The following is a 27,123-nucleotide window of genomic DNA, read 5'->3' on the forward strand; positions in this document are numbered from 1 at the left end:
TGGAGGCAGAACTGTAGAGTCTCAGAGCGGTTTGGGGGGGCCGGGAAAGGAAGGCTGGGATGCAGATGTCCCGTAAAGTCCAGCAGGGCCGGCTCCACCCTAGCGCTCTGCTCAGGCTTCTTGCTGTCCTCCTCACCCACTCTGGGTCCCACGGGCCACTGGGCGTGTTTTTACAGCCAGCACATCTGAGCTCTGGCTGAGGGTGCCGGGGGCTGTGTGGGTCCTCCTCCCAGCCTTGTACCCTCACGCAGGGCCCTTGGAGGGTCTCCAGCCACACCCCAGGCCCTGAGACCTCCTGCGCCCTGCCTGCAAGGCCACACCACCTGCCAGGGTCATAGTGGGAGGAGGACGCTGAGCGAGACCCCAGTGTCACCTGGACCCTCCCCCATAACCCCTGGATCCCCCGGTTTCGGGGAAGGTGCTAGAGCTTGACAAGGCCAGGTCGGAAGTGTGTACCCAGGGCTGAGGCATCCCTGGAGGAAGCTAGCATCCGAGATGTCAGATGTGTGCCCAGACAGACGCACTGGAGCTCACAGCTGGAACGGGGGTTGGGGGGGGGAGGTGACTCAGCCAGAGAGAGGAGCATGAGGACTAGACTCTCGTGGCCCGGCGGGGGAGAGGTGGGACTCAGCCCAGCTGCAGAGTGATAAGAGGATGTCACAGAGGACCAGGTGTCCTATGGCAGTGGGTTTTGGGGAGGGAAACACTGCGGAAGGGGTGGCCATCCAGATGCCGGGGCTCGCTGTTGCTCTCTGTCCTCCCTGGGCCCTGCAGACCTGCGAGGCTGCCTTTCTGGTCTCTGCATAGAAAAAGTGCAGATCCCTGACCCTTTGCAACCATCTAAGGGTATTTTAGACAAAAGGGGAACTTATTTATTTTTGGGAACGCCGCATCTAAGAGAAAAGTGAAAATTGTGGGTTGTATTTTAAGCACCCAGAAAGGCCTCTTTGGGATTTACAGAAAAAGTTGATTAAAAGGCAAAGCGTAGCTGGGGCCCGGGACACCCCTGCCACAGCCACCGCCCTTTCGGAAGGTTCTGAATACTTGGCTGCACCAGGACTGGACGGGGCGGGGGAGTGTCGGGCCATCTATCAGCTACATCTGCCTTGCTGTCTGGGGCGGGAGCACAGCTGGGCAATGCAGCCACGTGGCCTGGCAGCCAATTTGTTTCCTAGCGATTACCCAGGATGGAGGGACTCCAGTGTCCCATCCCCAGCATCTCCGGGAAGCTGCCCTCTGAAATTCCCCCCGTGTCGGTCAGCCACCCGCTGGCCACAGCCCACTTCCAAGGCCAAGCCCTGCAAGGCTCCAGTTACCTGAGGCCCCTTGAGCCTGAGGCTCGCGGTCACCTGCCCAGCTACTGACCAGCCCTGTGACCCCAGCATGGGGTTGCTGACCAGTTCCTTTTAGGTGGAGGGGAGAATAGCACACCACGTGGCAGCAACAGACACAGGCCTGTAGCCTTTCCTGGCTCAGTGGATCTCTGGGACCCAGGGATCCCCGGGGTAGCTGATTTTTTAATGGAGTTTAAGGCTTGGTCCTCAGCTGGCACGATCCTGCCCCGAGGGCGCATGTGATAACACTGCAAACCGGCATCTAGAGGGTCGGAGCCAGGGATGCTGCTGTTCAAGGTCCTACAGCGTGCAGGACAGCCCCCACCACACACACACACACACACACACACACACACACACACACACACACAAATGATCTGGCCCCAAATGCAGTGCCAAGGCCGAGGAATCTGCTGTAGTTGAGGGGCCTCTAGGATATGCAGTTAAAAATCCAGCCTGGGGCTCTGGAGCTACCACCTGGACAAAGGTACTCATTGGAGGTATGAATGTGGGGGAGATTGTGAGAGAGAGAAGATGACAAGGACACGCGGCCCCTGAGGGAACACCTTTCGTTCTACCGAAGTGCCCGGACCAGTTCCTGCCCTTCAGCCTGTGACCGCACCCCGTTCCACCATAATTTACCACCCGTAGGACTTCAGGGCCCAGAGCCAGCCCCTGCCAGGAGGCCAGGAAGACGGGAGCTGCCATGTGCTGTGTGACCTGCGGCAAGTGTGCATCTCTGCTCTGCCTGCTGATCTCTGACCCCAGGGCCTTTGCATGCACTACATCCTCAGTCTAGAAGGCTCTTGCCCCCAGTAATCTAGCTGAGTCCCACCCCAAGGCCTTCTGGGAAAGCCAGAGGTCCAGAATGTCACATGATCAGCAGAGTCATGCCAGCAGAGCTCCCGCCACCCCACATCCTGAGGCCATTTGGTGTTCCAGGGCTGTTTGTTTCTTTTTTAGTTATCATTATTATTATTGTTCAGAAAATATATTTTTTTAAATATTTACTTTTTGAGAGAAACAGAGCATGAGCGGCAGAAGGGCAGAGAGAGAGGGAGACACAGAATCGGAAGCAGGTTCCAGGCTCTGAGCTGTCAGGGCAGAGCACGACGCGGGGCTCGAACTCACAGGCCGCGAAATCATGACCTGAGCCGAAGTCGGACGCTGAACCAACTGAGCCAGCCAGGCGCCCCAAGGGCTGTTTGTTTCTAACAGCAAGCTAGTCCAGTTTGATAGCCCCAGCTCTGAAAGAGCAGGGATTAAGTGTGTGCTGAGATGAGGTCACCGTAACACCAAGGTGGGGAGGATGCCTCGTGGGGAGACTCCGTGGAGAGGGTCACGAGAGCAGCAAAGGTGAATGAAAGAAGCCACGTTACAAAAGGCCACATATTCTGTGATCCCATCTATATATGTCCAGAACAGACAAGTCCATAGGGACAGAAAGTAGTGATCGGCTAATCTGGGGAGGGGGCAGGGAGTGACTGCTCATGGGGGTGGGGGGTCCTTCTTTTGGGGTGATGAAATGTTCTGGAACTAGCTAGAGGTGACAGTTGCACAACATGGTGAACATACCACATGCCCCTGAATTACACATTAAAAATCATTAAAATGGTGACTTTTATGTTACAGGGACTTCACAATTGAAACAGAAATGCAGAGTGGGGCTCTACACATCTGGAACTCCCCATGGGGACCTGCCACTTCCCCTCCCTGATTCCCTCCCATAGATCTTGCACCTTGTTGCCATCAGTAGCCAGACCAGGGAGGGTGATAATGAGTACAAGTCCCAGATGAAATTTACAGACACCATTTCTTAGCAGACAGGAGCCCAGACATCCTAGAGATCGTTCTACTGGCTCTGACCTCTTTGGTGGCTTCGGGCACACTGGAGTGTCTCCATGTCCCTGAGCCCCATCCCTCAAGAAGAGGCCACAGGACGCTTAGAAGGAATTTCTCAAGGGAGGCAAATGTCTCAAAAATGTGTTGTCCAGCCCACTTTTCCATCCATGGAAGCCCACTTTGAACACCCATTATGCCAATTGCTGAAACTCCAGGGGCCGAGTGATGGTAAAATTGGCCAGAGTGGGTCGGCGGTGGTCACTCCAGGGTACATATCCTGGATGAGGCCGCTGCCCTTGTAGAGAGGCTCGGACCACAATTCTGCAAGCTGATTCCGTCAAAGGCCCCATAGTCAACATTTCCAGATTTTAGGACCATGCAGTCTCTATCAGTTATGGAACATTGCCCTCAAAGAGCAAAAGCAGACACAGATAATACATACATGAATGGGTGGGGCCACATGCCCATAGAACCATTTATAAAAAGACTCACAGTGAGGGGTCGCCTGCAAAATACCCAAACAATCCTCCTCGAAACTGGTCAGATCTCAAAAACAAGGAAAGTCTGAGAAACTTTGTACGGAGACATCAAAGAGACAGGATGACTGAATGTGATAGGGGATCCTGGAACAGAAAAGGGACATTAGGGAAAAACTGAGGACATCTGAATAGAGCATGAACTTAATTACTAATAACTTAATCAATATTGGTTTGTTAATTGTGACAAATGCAGGGTTCACAGGGAAGCTGTGAGCTACTCGGGAATTTTGCTGGAATATTCTTATATATTGCTTTTCATAAATCCAAAACTATTCTACAATTAAAAGTTCATATTTTTGGTAAGAAGTCATTCAGCCAGGGGCGCCTGGGTGGCTCAGTCGGTTAAGCATCCGACTCTTGATTTCCGCTCAGGTCATGATCTCGTGGTTTCATGAGTTCGAGCCCCGCATCGGGCTCTGTGCTGACAGTGCAGCGCCTGCCTGGGATTCTCTCTCTCCCTCTCTCTGCCCCTACCCTGCACATGCTTTCTCTGTCTCTGTCAAAATAAAGAAACTTAAAAAAAAAAAAAAAATTCATTCAGCCAGATTTGGCCTGTGGGACATAGTTTGCAGACCCTGGGCTTAGATAAGTTCCCACCACCTCAATGAAATGCTCAAAGTAAACCTCAGATAGGTAAGATCCTGGCACAGTGAATTTGGACCACACGCACCTCCACCCTCTCCCGCTTCCCCGTTTCTGCCGGGCAGAGCCATCACCAGTGGTCTTCTTGGGTCCTTTCCTCCATCACCCATATGCTCGCTGCCTCCATATCCTTGTCTCTTCCTCTGAAACATTTTCCGCTACGGCCGGGACCCTGGCCACAGTAGCCCCGCTGCTGTGTGCAGGTGACAGTGTCACACAACCAGGGCGACGTCCCGAGCAGCGGCTTCTGGTCCAGGCCTGTCTGGGCACATAGCACAGCCCCCTGCCAGGGGTGTTTCCCAGACGAGCCCTCGCTTCTCAGAGCTTTGAGGGTCCAAAGCCAGGAGGCGGTTCTCAACAAGGATTCCTCCTCCTGTACCTGTTCAGGCATCATCACAAGGGCGTCCCTCACCCCTCCACCTTACCGTGCCTGGCAGAACAAGGTTGTCGAGTGGGACAGGGGCTGGACCTGCCTGGGGTCGGGGTGCAGGTGGGGAGTGGCCAATCCTGGCAAAGCCCTGTAGTATGAAAGCTGCCCTTCTCTCAGGGCTAAACGTCAGGAAAGCAGTCTGATTAAACCAAGTGTATTGAACACCCAAGTATTTTGCTCCATTCTGCCCTTGACTCTCGAGACCTCTACTCCAGACATCCAGGAAAGAGGGGAGTGTAAGTAGACATTCTCTTGCTTTATTTCTCCCCCGAGATACGTCATTTTCATAATAAATCCTAAAGCCATAGTTCTTATCCTACCATGAATCAGAAGAACCCTCTCAGGCTCTGGCTTAAGAATTTAGATTCATTGGCCTTTCCAGAAATTCTGCAGGTTTGGGATGGGGCCCAAGACTCTTACCTCTACCAAGCTCCCACAGCTCCTACTTGGGGTCTCAACTTTTTCTTTCCATCTCCCCAACCCACCAGAGTGGCACAGTAGTGGTGACTCATTGGCAATTCTGACTAACTCCCCCCCTCCTATAAGCAGGGGAGCCCCAAGATAACAGGTTCGCCCACCCCAGGGATGGGGGATGGGATCAAAGGCAACCCCTTCTCCAGGGATGTGGAGAGAGTCCGTAGTGCCTCCACAAGGGTGGAGGGATGCTCCAGAGGACCCCCCAGCCCACCCGTGGGAGCTCACCTTCCCTCACGCGTGCAAATGCTTGATTTTGCTGCATAAAAAGTACCAAAAGCCCTCACTGTTCTCACGATTGCCACCCGAGTGCATGCTGTTTGGGAACTGGGTAGGGAAGTCGTTGTCCTCCCAAGATGAAACCTTCCATAATGAACTGCCCACTTACAGAACAAGTCCTCTACTCACGCTCTCCTGTCAACGTGCTCTCTCCTGGGTACATCCCGCTGCACAAACGCCATGCAAATCAGTTGCAAAGTGAGGTTGAAAAGGTTCAGGATTCCAGGACGTCCTCACATGACCCGGATTTTGCTCCGACTTCAGTCACTCATGAGTGACTTCGGTCACCTCCATGAGCAGCAGGTGGGGAAGGGAGCTAATGATGGCAGTCTGAGCTTCAGGAGGAAACGAGTCTGTCGTGCTGTTAAATGTGACCGGGTGCAATCTGCTTACCAAAGGGAGAGGATTTTCAGCTTGGCTCACCAAGCCGAGTTCGACTGTGTGGTTTATGAAGAAGACACGCCTAAATCAAAGTGGTTCAGGGTGCTAAGAATGAAAAAAACAGGCCCAGATGTAGCAGGCAGATAGAAACAGGAGCGAAGAGAGCTGCGGTCCATGGACACGAAGGCAGAGCTCGGGGCTCTGAAGGTTACATGTGACGACATTCATCATAATGCCAAAAGCCTCAGTTTACACTTAAGGCATAATAGTTGCCAATGTCTGCACCAGACAATACAGATGCTGTCACTACAAAGTGGAAATTATAGAAGATACCAGGAGAAACAGATATGAACACATAGCAAGAGGCTGGTCGAGTGGACAGCAAATCACAGGCATGTAATATGCCCAAACCATGTATTGAGCCAGATCTGTGGCCATATCACAAATCCTTGACTGTGATATGAGAATAAATCTTAAGTACTTATGGAGCATTCACAAAACTCATTCCTATATCAGGCCACGGAGAAAGCATCTAAAACTTCCAAAAGTAGGAACACTACAAGCAGTACTTTTAACAATGGAATAAAACTAGAAATTAATTTTTAAAAAAATTTTTAATGTTTATTTTTGAGAGACAGAGCGCGAGTGGGGCAGGGACAGAGAGAGAGGGAGACACAGCAGGCTCCAGGCCCTGAGCTGTCAGCACAGAGTTGGATGTAGGGCTCAAACCCACGAACTGTGAGATCATGACCTGAGCCCAAGGTGGACACTTAACCAACTAAGCTACCCAAGCACCCCCAGAAATTAATTTTTTAAAGGCCCTTCCACATGGAGATTTTTTTGAAAAATAAACCATAAGTCTCTGTTAACTCTTGGGTGAAGGGGGATCTATAAATCAAAATTACAGATTTTCTAAAAATCAATGACCAAAACTATGTATTATCAGAATCCACAAGACCCTTTAAAGCAGTACCAAGAGGACAATTCATAGCCATAAGCACTTTACATTCATAAATACGAACAAATGAAAGTGACTTAATTTCCCAGCTCTAAAACCTGAGAAAAAGGACCAAGTAAACCCCCAAGAGAATGATTTGGCTGTCACAACAGATAAGATGAGCCTGCGGGGATCTTGATGAATTCCTCAAATATTTTTGGTGCAATAGGAACCCAGCAAGTCCTCTCCCTATCAAAGCTTGATCTGTTCTTTAGTCTTTCTGTGATCTAGCACGTGGTTTCATTATAACCTAAACAAAAATGTAGTGAAATATGAGATATGATAACTTGTTTCATGCTTGGTTTTCTCCTCCCCCTCGTCCTGTTCTTCCTCCTCCTTGTTCTGGTCCCCCAGGACCTTGGTTTGGTCCCCCTAGGAGCCCTTGCTGGTTTTCAGTGTTTCTGGCCAGGTCTGTAGCTGTTTGTTGGTGCCAGTCCAGATAAGAGTGACAGAGCCTGTGAGAAACTGGGGACACGGAGGTAGGGTGAGAGTCACATCCCATCATCCCTCGGCTCTCTGCAAATGCCTGCTGTCCATTTGTCCATCCATCCAGCAGCTGGCTGTTGATGAGAGCTGCTGGTTGTCCCCAAGACCCATGGGCAACAGGAAGGGAACAGAATCCAGGCAGAGGCAGGGTGTCAGCAGGGGCCCTGGAAAGCCTCCACTTCCTGCCCCATACCTGCAGGCCCCCTGAGCCAGCTGTGCCTCCTGGGCAGGCTGGCAGTGACGGGGAGGCTCCTATCTCCCACCCCACGGCCCCCTCCTCTCACCAGCATTACCACCCTCCCCCCCATCATCATCCTTGTCCTCCCCTGGCATCTTCTCTCCTGAGAACTGGCCACCCCCTCCACTGCTCCCCACATGGCAGTTCTGTGGGAATCACTTTCGTTGTACTTCTTACTTCTGTACTTCCTGGGACCTTGCGGGCCTGTCTGGCCCTCCGTGCTTTAAGGTCCTGTTTCTCTGTGTCCTTGCTGTGCCCGGGGAGACCAGTCCATCCAGACGATGCTCACCCACCCTGTGTCTGAGCGTCCATGTACCTGAGGGCCCCCAGAACAGTGGCCGGCACGCTTGTCTCGTGAAGGACCCCCGGGTCACTTTCAGCTCTGCCGCCGTAGTCCGAGAACGGGCACAGACCGTATGTTAACAGACACGGGACATGGCTGTGCGCTAGACAGAACTTTATTCATGGACACGGGAAGGTGAATTTCATATCGTTTTCACATGTTCTTAAATGTTCTTTTTTTTTTTAACAAGTGTTTATTTTTTTTTTTAATGTTTATTTATTTTTGAGACAGAGAGAGACAGAGCATGAACGGGGGAGGGGCAGAGAGAGAGGGAGACACAGAATCGGAAGCAGGCTCCAGGCTCTGAGCCATCAGCCCAGAGCCCGACGCGGGGCTCAAACTCGAAGTCGGACGCTTAACCGACTAAGCCACCCAGGCGCCCTTTTTAACAAGTGTTTAAAAACGTGAAAACCATTCTTAGCACGCAGACTGTACAGAAACAGGCTATAAGGAGAGGTCCGTGCCCACGGCCGCCCTACCCTGCCGGGCATCAGGAGGGGGTCCTCTGCACAGCCACGTTCCAGTCGTGTACAGAGCCTCTGTCACTGCCTCGGCCTGCAGTGGCAGAATTGAGTCGCTTTGACAAAACCCCAATCTTTAGTACGTGGCCCCTCACAGAACAAGTTTGCCTGCCCGTGGTTCGCACAGTCTCACTTCATCTTTAAACACCCTGGGAAGTCAGAGGTTCTCTCCCTCATTTTATTGGAGAGGAATCTGAAACCCAAGAGCTTTGAACTAATTTGCTCCTCCCCCCCCCCCCGGTTGGCACCTGCTAAGGGTAGCCTTGGGCCTGCAGCCCTCCCCCAGAGCCACCAGGACCCACTGGAATCCCCTGCAGACAGAGCTGTTTTCCTGGGCTTTCTACCAGCAATAGCCCTCCACCCCACGCAGGGTTATTTTCCGAGCATTTCCACACCGGAAAGCCCCAGGTTCAAGTGGATGCCACCAGGCCGTTTGCTCAGCAGACCTGGCAGAGCAGTCCCCCACCAGGGTCCTCCGTCCATGGACCACCTGGGCAGAGACACTACCTGTGGCACTTCTGTGCTCCATCCAGCCCACGGGACACCTCCGGGTGCCTCTTGCCATGTATGACTGTTGTCTGTGTCCCCAGACGGGCACAACCCGTCAGTGGGTGCAGGCCAAGCGCTGTTTCACGTAGCAAAGTATGCCTGAAAGATATAGCAAAAGAAGTCTGGTCCCACCAGCACCAGCTTCCAGTTGATCTCGGTGTCGCGTTCTCCGCCCCCACCAACGACGCGATCAAGACGGCTCCCGCGCGCCAGCAAGCGAGGGACAGTCTCTCTCGACCCCATCTTTGGGTTTCATTGTTGGCTAAGATATGCTGATGTTCTTTTACCAACTTCAGCCTCTGCCTGCAACCCCAGCCACTCCTCCGTCCCCACGCCCAGTCTTGGCTTGGACACGAGAGATCCGGAAGCCCTGTGTGGCTCGTGGTCTGAGGCAGGGACGGAGGCTTCACCCAGAGGTGGCATTGCAGAGGGAGGGGCAGCAGGAAGGCCACAAAAGGCGGTGGGCAGCCCACCCTGCTTGGGCGGATCGGGGGTCTCCTAGAAATGGTGACACCCGCTCCACGGACGTGCAGGCATCCCCTTGAGACCCTCATCACGGAGGATGCTCTCTGAAGCTAGAACAGTTACAGGCACACAGCAGCCAGTCAACAAATTGTCAAGTGGATGGATGGGTGAACGAATGAGTGAATGAGAGCTTATGTGCAAAGCCTCACGAACACTTGGGAAGTGAGGTCCCTGTGGCTAGAAGATCAGGAGAACAGAAGGCCAACCCCACAACTAAGACAAAGCCATTAGAGTAAGCTAGAACTTTCCGCTGAGAAAGAATGGCCACAAGTAAATCTGGGAGCAGCAGAGTTATCTTGGGTTGGGCCACCTCAGCCTGGCTGGAGGGACAGCCACCCCGGGCAGGGATCCTGGGGGACTTCTCAACAGGGGAAATCCCTCCTTGGGGCTCACCTGTCAATACGGGAGGTAGGCAAGTGCGTTTGCCTTCGTGAGCTCATCGCATGGGGCTTTTAGGTTTTGAAATCTGAAAGTAAAACGGTGTTTTCCTGATACGGTCCATCGAGACTTGTTTGGTTTTTGTGCGGGATGCACAAGAGACCAGAGTTGTAAGCTCAGAAGAGGCTCGGGAATCCACCTGCCTGCTCACCAGGCCCAGGGGGAGCGGCCTCAGCTGGAACAGGCAGGCACCAACAATAGGTCTGAAGAAGGAGCCCAGGCTGTGGGGACTGAGGGGGCCAATGCATGGGGCATGGCCTGGGAACGAGGACACTGGGTTCCAACCCAGGGTCACGTGCACCGCCTGCCTGCTCTCAGACTTCCGGGAGGTCGGCAGGCCTCTCTGTGCCTCGGTTTCCTCTTCTGAAATGGGGGTTGGCACAGGTGTCTCTTAGAGCAGAAGAAAGAGCCAGAAGCTCCAATCGTGCCTGGCGTGGGACTGGACTCCCCACGGGGTCGTTCTGTGATCCTATCACCATCCTTCCTAAAATGTTTACCACGCGTCTCAGCCAGGAGCAGAGGCATCCTGTTTCAATAGAAAAGGTATCTTCTAAAATTTCTGCCTAAGTGAGAGGCTCTGCCTCGATATCTCCAAATTAAGAAACCTTTTTGAATTTCCCAAAAGAGGAACCTCAAAGATCAGGACAGTTGGAAGAAAATCAGATGGCCTCCAACTCTTGGCATCCTTGGCGGGGTGGGGGGTGGGGGTGGGGGGCGCCTGGTGGGCACACCGTGCCCCCCCGTAGGCACAGGTGTCATCTGCCCCATCAGAAGGAGGGCGGGGGTGCTGCTCCTTTGTTAGTGTGACCTAAAAACCGTGCCTGGAGAATTTTAAATTACAGAGTCGTCTCTTTTTTTTTTTTTTTTTTTTAATTTTTTTTTTTTTTAACGTTTATTTATTTTTGAGACAGAGAGAGACAGAGCATGAATGGGGGAGGGTCACAGAGAGAGGGAGACCCAGAATCGGAAACAGGCTCCAGGCTCCGAGCTGTCAGCACAGAGCCCGACGCAGGGCATGAACCCACGGACCGTGAGATCATGACGTGAGCCGAAGTCAGACGCTTAACCAACCGAGCCACCCAGGCGCCCCTACAGAGTCGTCTCTTAATGGGTTTCTTCTTCTATCAGGATTCCTTCCATTTTTTTTTTTTCTTCCCAAAGTGTGCAACTTGTATTAGAGATGTGTACTTTTATGTTATATAAGGAGGGGGGTGGAAAATGTGTCCAGGAAAGGAGAGGCCTGTTCTCCCATAGCATTTTGCCAGTGCTGTGGGTTTTCTGGCCTGGTGGGAAGGCAGCATTAGCATGTGGCCTCCGCAGCCCCCATGCCAGATCACATCGCATCATTGCTGGCACCCTGATCCAGCTTCCTCCCCGCCCCCCATCCACCCCGGGCCCCACATGACCACCGTGCACACCCGTCCTCCCTTGTGCCGTCTTGCGCTCTGAGCCCGTGCGTGCACCGGTCCAGCCCCCAGAGCAGCTACATAATAGTTAGTTCCCCTGGCCGCGCGCGCCAGGCCGGCATTTCCTCCTCCTCGGACGTATAATAGCAGCAACCGGATATTTTTAGACTGGCTTTGAAAAGTCGCAGTGTTCTGAGACCGCATACCAGACACATGAGGTCACTGCCCACCCCCCCACCCCCACACCAAAGCCTGGGCTGCACGGGGCTGGTGGGCCCTCACATCCCGAAGACTTTCCCTCTTGCGGTCCCCAGGACGCCAGCCCTGTTTCCTTAGAAATCCCACAGAGACTTGTCCCGAGTTCAAAAGAGGGACGGCTGTGGGCTCTTGGGCTGTGCGTGCACATTGTTGGTGAGCTTCTGTAGCGGGTCCCCGACTACAGGGGCCGCAGCACAGAAAGAGGCCTGGTCCCCCAGGGAAGGAGCCCACACGGGCTCGGGCGTCGCTTCCCCATCTGCTCGTAGTTAGGCAGGAGGGCTTGCTCACCGAGTTTATTTTCGTTTGGCGCAGGGGGAGGGCCCTGGCCCGTCCTCCGCTCCGATGCCACCCCGCAGGGTCTCGTAAGGGATGAAGGGAGGCAGCGGACCCACTGCCCGCTGATTCCCAGAGCAGAACTTGCGGAGTCTACAGGCTTTATTCCAAACAAACAAACAAACAAAACACGATTCCAAGGCCGAACTTGGGGGGAGCGAGGGATTCAACCTAGAAAGACAGTTTGCTTCCTCACAGGACTCCACAGGCCTGCAGTGCACGTGGGGACCCTCAGGACGGGATGAAGGGCCCGCAGAGCCCTCGACCACCCAGCCTTGCAGACCCGTCGTACCTCCCTCTGTAAATAGCAGGGCTACCCAAAGTTCAGCCAGCTCTGGGGACATTTTTGGTTGTCGCCGATGCTGCTGGCCTCTGGCAGGTGGAGGCCAAGGACGCTGCTCAGGACCCAACAGCACACGGACGGTCCCACCACTGAGAAGGATCCAGCCCCAAGGATGAGCAGTGCCGAGGCTGGGGACCCTGCACTGGGTTCCACAGACACTTGGGAGAGCAGGCAGTCCCAGACCTGGCCCCAGGCTGTTGTCACTCAGCCACTGGGCCGGCAGCTCAGTCACATGTCAGGACCTGGTCGTTCCCACTGGCTGAAGAGCCCGTGTGTTTAACTCAGCTCTTCGAAGACTTTCAAAACCCGGCCAATGGACACGTCCTAAGGAAGCATTTGTGAAGACAAGAAGGGGCCCCTGTGGCCGCTGACTTGGGAAAGTGCCTCCTCAGACTGGGTTCTGCCTCCATGAGGCTGTGGGGAGCCCCCCAACCCCAAAAGTGCCCAGCCGCCACCCCTGCCCCGAGCAGAGCCCCCATTTCCAGTACTGGGCCAGGTTGCCTCCCTGGAGCACCTCCTTCATCGTTCCTCTCCTGCTGGGTGACTTGGCCTCAGGTCTTTCAGCAGGGCCCATTCTTGGGGTCTGGAGCCCCTGGGGCAGTGGGGCAGGAAGTTGCTTGTCCTGTGATCCCCATCTGCCAGGCACCTGACAACCCGGTGCCGCTGTCCTGGTTCCGGGCTCTGCTGATTGGAGCCTTTCTCAAAGGAAGTGTCCCAGCAGACGCTTCTTCGTGGGGCCTTCACATCGCGACACCAGAAGATCTGATTGGGGATCTGCTACATCCATTTCTCTGCAGAATGAAGCCTTTAAGGAAATCCTGCTTGCTCTCCGTGTGGGCACGTCTCCCGGTCCCTGAGTCCCCTGCGAGCCTCTCCACCTCTCCCTGCCCTACCCTCATCCCCCTGGCCCACCGGACCCTCACACACCTACACTCATCCCCCAAACCCCTGCAGACCTTGACAGTGGCCTTACCACTTCCTTCCCGCTGCCCTCACGCCTTCCCAGCCTTCCACACAGCTCAGCCTTCTCGAACTGGAACATTGTTGGCCTGACACCCTCCTTGTGGCCACCAGGCTTCCCTTTCTGTGTCTGAGTGGGGCATCACCCCACCCCATGTCACCCCTTCTTTGGCGCCTGGAGACACAAGGGCTTGGACAGCTGAGCACCAGTCTCCATGACCAGTTCTGCCTTTCTCTCCTCATCCGCCCAGCCCCATGGCCCCCACCTCTGCCAGTGTCTTTCTCCCTGAAAACAGGGAACACCCCCCCCAGCACCTTCTTCTTCCCTGCCCTGCGTTCCCCCAAGGTTTTATCATATGTTCCCCCTGCCTGTTCACCCCTTGGGGCTGTTGGATACCTCATGGAAAGGGGGGCACCCCAAAAACCTGGGCAGGGTGTGTGCTTTGTCTTAATCTGGGTGGTGGACCCTTAGGAGGCTCCAGGGGGACCCCACTGAGTCACAGACTCCATGCACTATTCATACTTTCCTCTATGTATTGGAAATAAAGCCCTGATTTGTGCCACAATGAGAATGAACCCCAAAAGCATCACGCGGAGTGAGGGACACCAGACAAAAAAGCCACATAATGTATGTATGCTCCCACCTAGGTGAAATGTCCCGAACAGGCAATTCCATAGAGGCAGAAAGCAGATTGATGACTGCCAGGGGCTGGAGGAGGCAGGAGGGGGGGTGGGAAATGAGTTCTAACGGGGATGGGGTCTCCTTTTGGGGTGATGGAAATGTTCTGGAATGAGACAGAGGTGACAGTTACACAACACGGGGAACGTACTAAATGCCACTGAATTGCTTATTTTAAAACGGTTAAGTTTATGTTATGCCAGTTTTACTCCAGTCAGAAAGCTTGCCAGGGCGTGTGGGTGGCTCAGTCGGTTAAGTGACCGACTCTCGATTTTGGCTGACGGTTCATGAGTTCGAGCCCCAAGTCGGTCTCTGCGCTGACAGTGCGGAGCCTGCTCGGGGTTGCGTCTCTCTCCCCCTCCCCCTCCACTGTGTCTGCCTGCTCTCTCTCTCTCTCAAAAGAAATAAACTTCGAAAAAATTTGCCGTGAACTGGCTTGCCATCCCACAGAATTACAGAACCCCCTCCAGGACGGGACGTGTCTCCACATCTGCTTCCTCCTACCCAGCCTCATATTCTTCTGGAACCCAGAGCCCATCTCAGCTCAGGGCCCAGCAACCTCCTTTCAGAAAGGGCCAAATAGTAAATATTTTCAGCTTTGCAGGCCCACAGGTCTCTCTCACGGCTACTCTGCTGTTAACGGTATAGAAGCAGCCGTGAAAGATCCATAAATGAGCAGACCTGGCTATCCACCAATGAAACTTCATTTACAGACACGAAAATGTGAATAGAATTTTCATGTGTCAGGAAATAATATTCTTCTTGGGTTTTTGTTTTTTTTTTAATGATTTACAAATGTAAAAACCACTCTTGGCTCACAGGCAGTACAAAAATAAGCAGCGGACTGGATTTAGCCCACGGGCCAGAGTTCACCGTATGAACAATTGTAACTTTAAAAGGATGCCGCTGATTGGCCTTTTTCACATCCGAGACTTAACACTTGCACCCCCCTCACCCAACCCAAACCCGGAGATAAAGCGTTAAGTATGGTGGAGCCCACCTGGGCCTCACACCTTCGGGTTCTCCAGCTCTCGGGCCGCCGGGTGACTTCAGCCAAATGAGCGTCCACGGCGCCCAGGGGGACCTCCGAGGCTCCAGGCCGAGGCGCGTGTAGACATTTCATCCTCGTGATCTGAAAACCTGCTTCCGTTTTCCTCACAGGCTTTTGGGAATGCCAAAACAGCCCACAACAACAATTCCAGTCGATTTGGGAAATTCATCCAAGTCAACTACCTGGAGAGTGGCATCGTGAGAGGGTGAGTTGGTAGGCATCTAGCTGTGTACCAGCAGCCTTGGTCTGGGGTCCTGGGGCATCCCTGTAAGGAAGAGCCAGCCTGGGAGCGCAGCGTTGACACTACGGCCGTGCAGACACGTGTGGATCGTACGGAGACGCAAATGTGATTTTTTTTTTTTTTCCCGAAGTCATTGATGTGAAGATCTGAACTGTGGGTCGAAGTGGGAGGTGTAGGTGCAGGAGGGGCGGGACCTCTGTCCCCCGGTCATGGAGCATGGGCCCCGGTGCCCAAGAAGCAAGTACAATGACCTGAAGGTGCTAGTCTGCCAAGAACTGGCAAGGACACGCCAAGCTATGTCTTGGTCTCGATGAGGTTTTGAATTTGGTGGCTCTGGAGATACCACAGGCAAAGCTGATGCGGACCACGGAGTTTGCCAAACGTGTGCCCCTTTAGCCAGGAGAAGATGGAAAAGACGTAATGCTGGGTAGCAAGTTGAAGCGGTTGTCCAGGGAAGTACTCAAGGGTGGGTAGATGGCTAGACGGGAGGGAGGGAGGAAGGGGAGATAGATTCATGGATTGATCCATGGGTGTGTGGGTAGATGGATAGATGGATAGGTTCTTGGGTATGTGGGTGAATGGATAGATGCATAGATTCATGGGTGGGTGGATGGATTCATTGGATGGGTGATGGATAGATGGATGGATGGATGGATGGATGGATGGATGGATGGATGGATGCTTGGATGGATGGATGGATGGATGGATGGATGGATGCTTGGATGGATAGATTCATGGATTGGGGAGGTGGGGAGGTGGATAGGCTCATTGCTAGATGGATAAATTCATAGGTGGCCGAGTTCGTAGGTTGATGGATTCATGATGGATGGATGGATCAGGTAGATGGGTGAGTGGGTAGGTGGTAACTGGGCTGTGAACTTGATTGCCTGGTGGAAGTTAAAACAGACCAGCATTTTGTGCCAAAAATGTGAGTTCTGGAGGCATAGTTACCTGAGCTATATGTGTAACGTTGAAATCGTGCTCATTTACACTCTGTGTAGCAGTTATGCTTATGAAAATATCTGGCAGTTGTGTGCAGCGAATTAACGTGATAAGGAATTATCTGTCTTGTCATAGTATTTAAGCCATGTCATTTAAGAATTCTATTCTGAAGGATTTCTTGTTTAAAAAGTATATATTCTGGAGGTGCCTGGGAGGCTCATGTCATGATCTCAGAGTTCATGGGTTTGTGCCCTGCCTCCGGCTCTGTGCTGATAGCTCGGAGCCTGGAGCCTGCTTCAGATTCTGTGTCTCCCTCTCTCTCTCTGCCCCACCCCTGCTCACACTCTGTTTCTCTGTGTCTCTCAAAAATGAATAAATGTTAAAAAAAAATTTTTTTTTAAGTATATATTCTGAAAAAAAAAGCATTCTGGGTAGTTGCAGTTGGTTAAAACGTAATTGTGATTGAATACTACACAGTGTTTTGGGTATTTTTTACTGTGCAAAGGTCTTATGGGCCAATAAAACTCTTTTTTTAAATTTTATTTTTGAGAGAGAGAGAGAGAGCAAGCAAGGGCAGGGCAGAGAGAGGGGGACGGACAGCGGATCCGAAGTGAGCTCTGCACTGACAGAGAGCCCAATGTGGGACTTGAACTCACGAACCGTGAGATCATGACCTGAGCCAAAGTTGGACGCTTCACTGACTGAGCCACACAGGCGCCCTTGCCAATAAAACTCTCTCAAAAAAAAAAAAAAAAAAAAAAAAAGGCATCTTGGCACAATCCAAGGTTATTCAAAGGGATCCTTCCTGCTTCCACATTCTTTTTTTTTTAATTTTTTTTAATGTTTATTTATTTTTGAGACAGAGAGAGACAGAACATGAGTGGGGGAGGGACAGAGAGAGAGGGACACACAGAATCCGAAGCAGGCTCCAGACTCCGAGCCGTCAGCACGGAGCCTGATGCGGGGCTCGAACTCGTCAACCTCAAGATCATGCCCTGAGCCAAAGTCGGACGCTCAACCGACTGAGCCCCCCAGGCGCCCCTCTGCTTCCACATACTGATGTGAGGGTCTACAGTGGCGGCAAATTTACACCCGTTCCAGGTGATGCTCTGAGCAGCGGGGTGAGAAGCCCCAAATGTTCGATGTGGGGAGAGCTAAGCAGCAGGACTAGAGGCCTAGAGAAGGCTCCGGCATTTCGGGAATGGAGAAGTCCTCAAGTGGCAGGGCCCGGGGATGGCGTCCAAACTATATAGGTTCTTCTGTCCCTCTAACCTGACTGATGATCGTTTCAAATGCCAGTTCGTTTTCAAGACACAAGCAGGAATGTTGTTTTCCCGAGTCCTTCAGCCTCTGGCTTCTTTCCTTTTTCCCACTGGCTCCAGGGGGCGGTGGTATGGGTGAGGGACCCCCCAGTAATGACACTTCTCTTCTGGCTCCTCAGCCCCCCCCCACAGACCATCCAGTGGTCCCCCCGCCCAGCACTGCTGGGCCCCTCCACGGGCACCGCCACCCACCCACGTTGCAGGGCAACTGACCAGCCAGAGATGCCCAGAATTATACCTTGCCTGCAGTCCTGGGGGCTCCGTCAGGGGACCAGAGACGCCAGAAGGCTGCCTCATGTTTTCCTGGGTCCCGGACTCCCAGCTCACTCCTCTGTGTGGCCTGTGTTTGGTGTCCTGGGGCCGCCTTAAGAAAGTGCCACGAACCGGGGGCTCCGAAAAACAGGAGTCTGTTGTCTCCCAGCCCTGAAGATACAATCAAGACGTAGGCAGCAGCTCTCCCTCCGGAGGCCACGGGAGAGGGTTCTTCATGCCCCTCTTGCAGCTTCTGGTGACCCCAGGCCTGCCTTGGCTTGTGGCCACATTACCCCAATCTCTGCTTCCACGTGGCATCACGTGGCCTTCTCCTCTGTGTCTCTCGGTGATTCTCTTCTACCTTTCAGGACATTTGTCCTTGGATTCAGGGTTCACCGTGATCATGGAGGATGATCGTATCTCCAGATCCTTCCCTTAATTGCATCTCCAAAGACCCTTTTTCCAAATAAGGTGACATTCACAGGGTCCAAGTGGACATTGCTTCTGGGGGCCACCGTTCGCGACCCAGTACGCCAGCAAGGGCTGGCCCTCCGCTAACTGGTACAGCCTGTTCTTCCTGCCACAGCCTCCCGTCAAGCTCAGGGCCAGAGGCCTCGGTGGCAGGATCTTAGAGACCAACTTCTGAAAGTCATATGTGTGGCCTCAGATTCAGGAGAGGAAGTCCCACCTCGGCCCATGACCATGGCCTGCCCACGCTCCAAGGAGGAGGTGCACTTCCTGTCCGGGGAGTGGCCGTGGCCAGCTGGAGAAGAGCAGGCCCAGACCCGGTTCTGCTTTTGGGGAGGTGACACTTCTCAGTGCCATTTCCTATGGAGGCTAAGGGTCAGGGACAGTCCAAGGCTTCTTCCAGTTCCCCAATCTGCAAGGCCTCGTCTTCCTGTGGGTTCAGTGGCTCCGTGTCGGGGGATCGCTGGCCCCCTACAAACCCGCCATAGGGGCCTGGGGCCTCAAAAATGATCAGGAAAGGGAAGGGGCTGTCATCGTCAAATGACAACTCAGTGCCAGTGAAGGGTCACTGTCCTCTCCTTACGCTGACACAGCACAGGGAATTGGCCACAGGGGTAGATTCAAACAGGAGTCTGATTCTAGAACCAGATGCAGCCTCCCTCCCCAGGAGAACAAACCGCCGATAACTAAAATAGTTACTAGCTGGAGCAAGAAATAGAAAAAACATGGGCTTGAAAGAAGAGAGGACACAGGCTGAGCCCGTGGAACCCCACCCGTGCATGTTTTGTGTGCATGTGTCCCAGGCAAGGCTGCAGACAGAAGACTGTTGTCCTGAAGAGAGAGGCAGGTGGCCTCCAGAAAGCCCTGGATCAGAGGCCCGGTGCTGCCCCCTCCCCCCCCCCCCACCACCACCACCCTGCCACCCCTCGGCCACCAGCTGCCTCTCCTGTAAAACACAGTGGGCTCCGGGGCTCCTAGGTGTCTCAGTCGGTTGAGCATCGGACTTCAGCTCCGGTCATGATCTCACAATTCGTGAGTTCGAGCCCCGCGTCAGGCTCTGTGCCGACAGCTCGGACCCTGGAGCCTGCTTCCGATTCTGTGTCTCCTCTCTCTGCCCTTCCGCTGCTCATGCTCTATCTCTGTTTCTCTTTTAAAAAAAAATAAATAAATAAAACATTAAAAAAAAAAATTAAAAACACAAGAGGCTCAAACAAGGGTTGCCTGCATAGCCCTCCAGCTCCCACCCGTGGTGATGGTGGAACCCGTGAAAGACCAGCCCCTCTGGCCCCAGAGAGTGTGCAGGGAGCAGGGCCAATGCAGGCTTGGGTCCCCGCCAGGCCACTTCCCTCCTGTGGAGTCCCAGGCAACATGTGGCCTCTTCAGTTTTTAGTACCTCATCTATCAGTGGAAGCCACAGTGCCCGCCCCCAGGGCGGAAGGATTCAGGGCACCTAATCCTTGCAAACCAGTGCTTAGAAAGTTGTAGACGCTGGGGTTTGTGGGTGGCTCAGTCAGTTGAGCGTCTGACTTCGGCTCAGGTCACGATCTCACGGTTCATGAGTTCGAGCCCCACATCAGGCTTTTCGCTGACAGCTCAGAGCCTGCTTGGAGTTCTCTCTCTCCTCTCTCTCTCTGCCTCTCCCCCCACTCACGCCTGCGCTTTCTCTGTCTCCTCAAAATAAGTAAATAAACTAACAGAAAAGAAAGATGCTGAAGGAAAATTTGCCATTACTGCTGTCAGCATTCAGAGTATGGCAGCAGAGGTCCCTGGCCCCTGCCCTAGGGCCACACAGCAAACATTCAAAGGTCCCTCGGCTGATGAATAGGCCGACGCAATGTGGCGGGTCCAGCCATAAGAAGGAATGGAGTTCTGGCACGTGCCCCCATGTGGCTGAATCCTAGAATCATTGGGCTGAGGTGACAAGGCAGACACAGTATATAGACCAAGTGCTCGTATTTCTTTCAGATTCTAGAAAATGCAAACTAATCTATAGCGGAGCCGATCGGTGGCTGTTTCGGGGTGGGGTGGGAGGCAGGGAGGGATGACCAAGGCCCAGGAAACTTGGTCATGGTGGCGGGCACACAGGTGTCACCACCAGTCACCAGTTCACACGCTTTTAGCTTGTCGTACATCAGGGACCGCTGGTAAAGCTCTCGAAAGAAAATGTGTAGATTATGGAAGGATCCAGTCAAAAATCACCCGGTTGAAGCACGCGCAGTCTGTATCGGTAATAAAGCTGTAGAAAAAGTAGAAAACGAACCTGTTATCATCTTATAGTTAGATTTTTTTTTTTTCGGAGGGGAGGGGCGGAGAGAGAATCTCTCTTTTTTTAATGTTTAAGAGAGAGCACACGCATGTGTGCACACACAAGGAAGAAAAGGGCGGAGAGAGAGAGAATCCCAAGCAGGCTCCACGCTCAGTGCAGAGCCCAACGAGGGGCTCGACCCCACAACCCTGGGATCACGACCTGACAAGAGTCAGACACCTGAGCCATCCAGGCGCCCATAGGCTGATCGTATTTCTAGAGGTGATTTAGGTGCGCGTGGTTTACCTTGGGTCAAAGGAAGTTAGTCCACAGCTGGCATCCTGATGGTGTAACAGACGACACCCGTTCCTTCCAGAAAAGTGTATCAAAAGGTAACATTTTCTCCCTTCATTTTTTTTTTTTTTTCCTTTTAACGACAGGGCTGTGGTGGAAAAATACCTGCTGGAAAAGTCTCGCCTGGTCTCTCAAGAGAAGGATGAGAGGTAAGAGGAAATTTTCTCAGTGACCGGCTGTTATCTGCCTTCTTCCCGCACAAAGGAGAGAAGCAGGTGGCTTGGCCCCACGGGAGGCAGCGGCCCGTCCCCCCGGAGTGAGCTGCTCTGTGGCCGCGAGCTTTGCACTCCTACCTCCTGAAAGCCACCTTTTGCCCTTATTTTTGTGCGTCCTCCGGGCTTTTCCCCAGAGTAACGCCCCCGCCCCCCAGCCCCAGAAACGTAGTCACTGGCAAAGCTCACAGCTTCATTTTCTTCTCAAGACGTAACGGGAATCGACGTATTGTCTCAAATTTGTACGTATTCGAGGCGCCCTCCTCCCCATAAACGGTATTAGTAGCGGCTTGAAGCGTAACTGCTGCTTGGCCCCCCAAAACGCATTTTTCCTCCCCATTCGGACCCACAGGAACTACCACGTGTTTTATTACTTGTTACTTGGGGTCAGCGAGGAAGAGCGTCAAGAATTTCAGCTCAAGCAGCCTGAAGATTATTTCTACCTCAACCAGGTAAACAGCCCCGAGCCCTGGCCACAAACGCTGCCTCTGTTCCCCACGGGCTGTTTACGCGCCACCGGGCGGTCAGAGGCTGTCTGCCTGGGCCTCGCTGGGCCTCCGAGCAGACTCCGAGGCGGCCCAGAGGGAGGCGGCATAAAGGGGCCCATTCATCCCCCGTGTCCCGAGCCCTGCCCCCTCGGTTCCAGCCAAAATCTTTCTTGCACGCCACCCTCACCGGCCCAGAAATACCCAGCGTGCCACTGACTGTTTTCCAGCATAACTTGAAGATCGAAGATGGAGAAGACCTGAAGCATGACTTTGAAAGACTCAAGCAGGCCATGGAGATGGTGGGCTTCCTCCCTGCCACCAAGAAGCAGTAAGTGGGCAGGCCGGCCGGCCCACCTTCTCCTGCGCGGACACCCCCCCCCCCCCCCCCACCTTACCGGGCACTTCCTAAGAGCTGACTGATGGCCCAGCAGGAACTAAGGCACTAAGGAGGGCTGCCTGGCGATGATGAGCACAGGAGGAGAGGGGCTCGCTCGTCATTAGTCGTTGGGAGACACAAGACGACGGGGCTTTCTCCCAACAACGCAGATGTGCTTAACGCTTAAACGTGGTTAAGGTCCTGAATGTTCCCTGCCATGTATTTTTACCACAATTAAAATTTTTTTTGATTGTTTTTGGAAGCCACACGGGGGCCTTCTCCACACCTGCCCGATGGACAGTACACCCAGCGGGAGCACTTGCACGCTTCTGGAAGGGCACACGTCAGGCCAGCCACTTTGGAAAAGGGTTTGCAGGCCCTACCAGAGCTGTGTGTGCACAACTAAATGCGCACGTGTACTCAAAGACACACACACGACAGCCTCGTTATTAACAGCCAAAAAGATTGAATTCCCCCCCCCCCGCCACACACACACACACACACACACACACACACACACACACACACAAATGCCCACCAGCAGGAGATTAAATAAATAAACAGCTATATATGGTGCAGGGGTTGGCAAACTTTCCGTCAAGGGTCAGATAGTAAAATTTTCCATTTTGAGGGCCAGACGGTCCCTGTTACACGTTCTTCTCTGTGTTGTGTTTAGTTTCTTAACCATACTCTTAAAAACTTAACCATTCATAGCTCAGAGGCCGGACGATAACGGACCGTAGATTGCGGACCTCCGGACTCCACACACAGCAGTGGTCTTCTCCCCGGGGCGCCGTATCTGGAGACATTTTTGGTTATCGCACTGTGTAGGGGTGGGGGAGGAGGGACAATGCTGTACCAGCATCTTGTAGGCGGAGGCACCCCGCGGTGCAGGGGACAGCCCTCCGCAGCCAAGAATGATTTGGTCGCACACATCAGCAGTGCCAAGGCTGACATGCTAAGAATGTACAAGCCAGATCTATACGCGGTAACATGCGTTGTCCCCCCCTTCCCCTCCCCCCCCCACGCACCACAGTGTTCCAGTGACAGGCCGGATACAAGTACATATCTGTTCACGGACGGAACGTCCGTTCCGTTCATGTCATGTCCGTGACATCCAGTTCACGGACAGCGTTCGCTACGAGGACAGCAGTTCCTCTGCAGGGCCTGGGGTGGGTTCCAGTGCCTGGAACGTTCTGTTTCTTGCTCTGAGTGCTAGTTACAGGGCTACGTATATTTTGCGACAGTTCGTCAAGCTCTGCGCTTGAGAGTTGTTTGCTTTCTTTGCCTGTTCTTTATGCATGGTGACGTAGTTTTTGGAATTTTTTTTTTTTCATGCATGTTAGGCCTCCATACAAAAAGTTTGTAACCAACCCCCCCCCACGGGGGGGAGGGTGGGGAGGTGTGCCATCTGCCTCCGAAGTCACATACGTTCCACAAAGGGTCCCTGACCATGAGATTGGACGTGTTTTGTTTTTTTTTAAACTTCATATGTTCTGACCGGACCTGGCTGGTTTTACGAATTCAGCCCAATTGGCTGGAAGCTTCTGTCGTCTTATGACTCTGGAAACGTCCCCAACCCAGGCTCCTTTGCTCCCCCAGGATTTTTTCCGTCCTCTCTGCCATCCTGTACCTGGGCAATGTCACGTACAAGAAGAGAGCCACGGGCCGAGACGAAGGTCTGGAGGTCGGGCCCCCCGAGGTGCTGGACACGCTATCACAGCTCCTGAAGGTACTGCTTGCTGGGCTTGGCCGCGGTGGCTGCGCTTCTGTGAGCCAGGGCTTGTCCGCCTGCTTCCTCCCTGCCATCTGTACAAAGCCTCTTCCTCGTTTCTGTTTTTCTCTCTCTCTCTTTAAGCAAAGTATAATTGCCCTCCAACATCGCGTTAGTTTCAGGTTGCAACATAATGATCCGCTATTTGTATGTATTGCAAAATGATTACCACAATAAGTCTCGTTAACATCTGTCACCACACATCATTACAGTTTGGGGGGTTTTTCTGGTGTGTGTTTTTGTTTTTTTTTTAGATTCCACATACAAGTGAGATCATACGGTACTCGTTTTGCTCTGTGTGATTTATTTCACTCAGCGTAATGCCCTCAAGGGCATCCCTTCTTTATTTTTAAAGGACTGCCTCCTGGGCATGGCTACCTCCCCCCTCAGCTCCTCTTGTGAAAGGCCCTTAAAGCCATACTTTGATCAGCAAGGTCGTTTTCTCATTGGACCTGCCAGTCCCTTACCCACCGGCACTCAACCCCCCCCCCCCTCTAGCTGGTGGAGGGGGCTTGGTGGTCAGGAGGGAACAGGCCAGGAGCCCACGCCTTCCAGCGACATCTATAAATGCAGGTTGGCAGGCTGCACACGGACCCACAGTGACACCTGGGCCCGTGTGACCATACTCCCAGGGCCATCGAGCCTGTGGGTGTAACGGTTCTGAAACCCAGCGAGCATAGCACACAGCACAGGGTGGGCGTAGGCACACTTTCAGTACAGCTGCTGGGGGTCCTTCTCTCACCTTCCTCGGTGACAGGAGGACCTGCCCAACAAGCCCTCTATCCCCCGTCCCTTTCTCTCCCTCCTGGACTTCGAAACAGGTGAAGCGAGAAATCCTGGTGGAGGTTCTGACCAAAAGAAAAACCGTGACGGCCAATGACAAACTCATCCTTCCCTACAGTCTCAGCGAGGTGAGCGCCACCCTGGGCTCTCACGGGGCACCAGGCCCCAAACCATGACTTAGGGTGGGGGCCTGGATAGTCTTTTTCCGATGTTTAAAGTGGCAGAGGAGGAGGCGCCTGGGTGGCTCCGTTGGTTGAGCATCTGCCTCTCGACTTCAGCTCAAGTTACAGTCCTGGGGTCTTGGGATCGAGCCCCGCATCAGCCTTCGCGCTGACAATGGAGCCTGCTTGAGATTCTCCCTCTCTCTCTCCCTCCCTCTGCCCCTCCCCACTGCTTGCACACATGCTCTCCTTCTCTCTCTCTAAAATTTTTTTGAATGTTTTTATTTATTTTTGAAAGAGAGAGTGAGAGAGAGCATGACCACAGGAGGGGCAGAGAGAGAGGGAGACACACGATCTGAAGCACGTGTTTGTCTTGGTGTTCCCATGCTGGTTTTCACTAGCAGAGGACGGCCACCTGCAGCCCGCAGGCCAAATCCAGCCCACCGCCTGCTTTTGTAAATAAAGTTTCAGGGGCACACAGCCGCACCCATTTGTTTCGGTGCTGCTTTCCTACTGCACGGGCCGCGCTGGGCCATCACAACACAGAGACCGTCTGGCCCTCCTATCGGAAACTGCTGACCTTCTAGCCAGCATTTAAGATAGTTGACCCCCCCCTCAGGCTAGAGCATGACTTTTACAACCATTACGTGGGTCCCTAAATCTTGATAAGGCACCTCTCTCTCTGGCCTTTGCCCCAGCCAAGATATCTTCCCAGCAATGTGTTTTTCTTGCATTTTTACATGTCAAGAGCGATGGGACCTGCCGCTTGGATGGCCGCAGGAAAGTACCTAGCCACTGGGGGGATTTTTAGTTGGTGGTGGAGGCCGCGTGGGCATCTTAAACAGGCACCGTGGACATTCTGAACCCCCACGGGCAAAGGTACCCTGCGATGTTATGTGAAAGTTGCTACAGGACACCCGAGACCCCAGCGGCGCCGCTAGCCCTTAGGGGCTCAACGCCAAGGGCAAGGTGCCAGGCATGGGCCTCGTGGCCCCATTTCCACAACCACCCAGGAAAGCCATGTGTTGTACGTCTTGATTGCAGCCAGGTACATCTGTCGCAACTTAGATGTGAGTACATACGGAGAAGGAATTTCTTATTTCTCGTATGCAAATTAGACCTCAATAAACTTTTTTTTTTTTTTTAATGTTTTACTTATTTTTAAGACAGAGAGAGACAGAGCATGAGTGGGGATGGGGCAGAGAGAGAGGGAGACACAGAATCCGAAGCAGGCTCCAGGCTCCGAGCTGTCAGCACAGAGCCCGACGCGGGGCTCGAACTCACAAACTGTGAGATCATGACCTGAGCCGAAGTCGGATGCTTAACCGACTGAGCCACCCAGGTGCCCCTTTTTTTTTTTTAATTTAAAAGGCATTACTGCTTTTATGCACACGATGGCATCCCCATGATGCTCCCAGAACCGCAGGGGACCTGGCTTTAAGCCCAGTTCGGCCTCTTGGCTGGTTGTCCCCACGGGCAGGCCGGGCGCCCTCCCTGAGCCTGTGTTACATCCTTAGTCCCCAGGCTGCTGGAGAGACAGCCTTTGCTAAACCTTAGGCTGCCGGCTTCATAGTTCACGCCTCGCCTCGGGGAGTCCAAGCTGACTGAGGTGTGTAAAGTGACAGGAGGCGTGTCTGAAGAGTTGGGCGTTTATTGCCACATCCTGGATTTTCCAGCGAGTGCAGACTTCCGCGTGGTGCGGCCCGGGGCCCACCTCATCAAGGTACAACACTCTCTGCTTCGTGCCCACAGGCCATCACTGCCCGCGACTCCATGGCCAAGTCCCTGTACAGCGCCCTGTTCGACTGGATCGTGCTGCGGATCAACCACGCCCTCCTCAACAAGAAAGACATGGAAGAATGTGTCTCGGTGAGAGCCCCCACCCCTGCCTGCTCCGCCAGGCAGGGCCGGGGAAGGCCGCGTGCTCAGTGTCGCACAGCCTCGGCAGATGGCCTGCGATGTCGGGAACCGAGGCGGCTCTGGGTGGTATCGGGTGAGAGGCGGGTTTCTCCGAGGGGCAGGCCCAAGGAACCCGATGGGGTGCAGTCCAGAGGGCCCAGTGCACCACGAACACATGGGGCCCCTTGTGCGCATGTTACGGATTCCGAGGCAGTGACAGCAGAGCGTCCAGCCGAGCACAGAGCCCTCGCAGCCAAACAGGGCACTTCACAGGAGGATGCACCAGTAATAACCGTTTTCTCTGTCTTCCCAGTGCTTGTCCATCGGGGTCCTCGACATATTCGGATTTGAAGACTTCGAGAGGAACAGCTTTGAACAGTTCTGCATCAACTATGCCAACGAGCAGCTTCAGTATTATTTCAACCAGCACATTTTCAAACTGGAACAGGTAAGGAAAGGCCGTCTTGTTGCCTGTGCAGCCCAAGGCGGGGACAGAAGGAGCCAGAGCCGGGATCTCCCTCGGGGCCCAGTTTGTGGAGGAACCAGCCCTGGGATTTT

General features: G+C 53.5%; 1 protein-coding gene across 5 annotated transcripts in view; it reads left to right on the forward strand.

Moving 5' to 3' along the window:
* The window catches only part of MYO9B (myosin IXB), a 90,444-nt gene that overhangs the window by 32,460 nt on the left and 30,861 nt on the right, over window positions 1–27,123 (forward strand). For all 5 annotated transcript variants that reach the window (XM_042978508.1, XM_042978511.1, XM_042978510.1 and 2 more), the window contains exons 3-10: window positions 15,159–15,253; window positions 20,959–21,021; window positions 21,437–21,536; window positions 21,800–21,900; window positions 23,551–23,680; window positions 24,544–24,633; window positions 26,419–26,535; window positions 26,879–27,013. In XM_042978508.1, coding sequence (XP_042834442.1) covers window positions 15,159–15,253; window positions 20,959–21,021; window positions 21,437–21,536; window positions 21,800–21,900; window positions 23,551–23,680; window positions 24,544–24,633; window positions 26,419–26,535; window positions 26,879–27,013 — 831 coding nt within the window. The remainder of the gene's footprint in view (window positions 1–15,158; window positions 15,254–20,958; window positions 21,022–21,436; window positions 21,537–21,799; window positions 21,901–23,550; window positions 23,681–24,543; window positions 24,634–26,418; window positions 26,536–26,878; window positions 27,014–27,123) is intronic.

The sequence above is a fragment of the Panthera tigris genome, chromosome A2 (assembly GCF_018350195.1).
Source record: "Panthera tigris isolate Pti1 chromosome A2, P.tigris_Pti1_mat1.1, whole genome shotgun sequence".
NCBI classification, from domain to species: domain Eukaryota; kingdom Metazoa; phylum Chordata; class Mammalia; order Carnivora; family Felidae; genus Panthera; species Panthera tigris.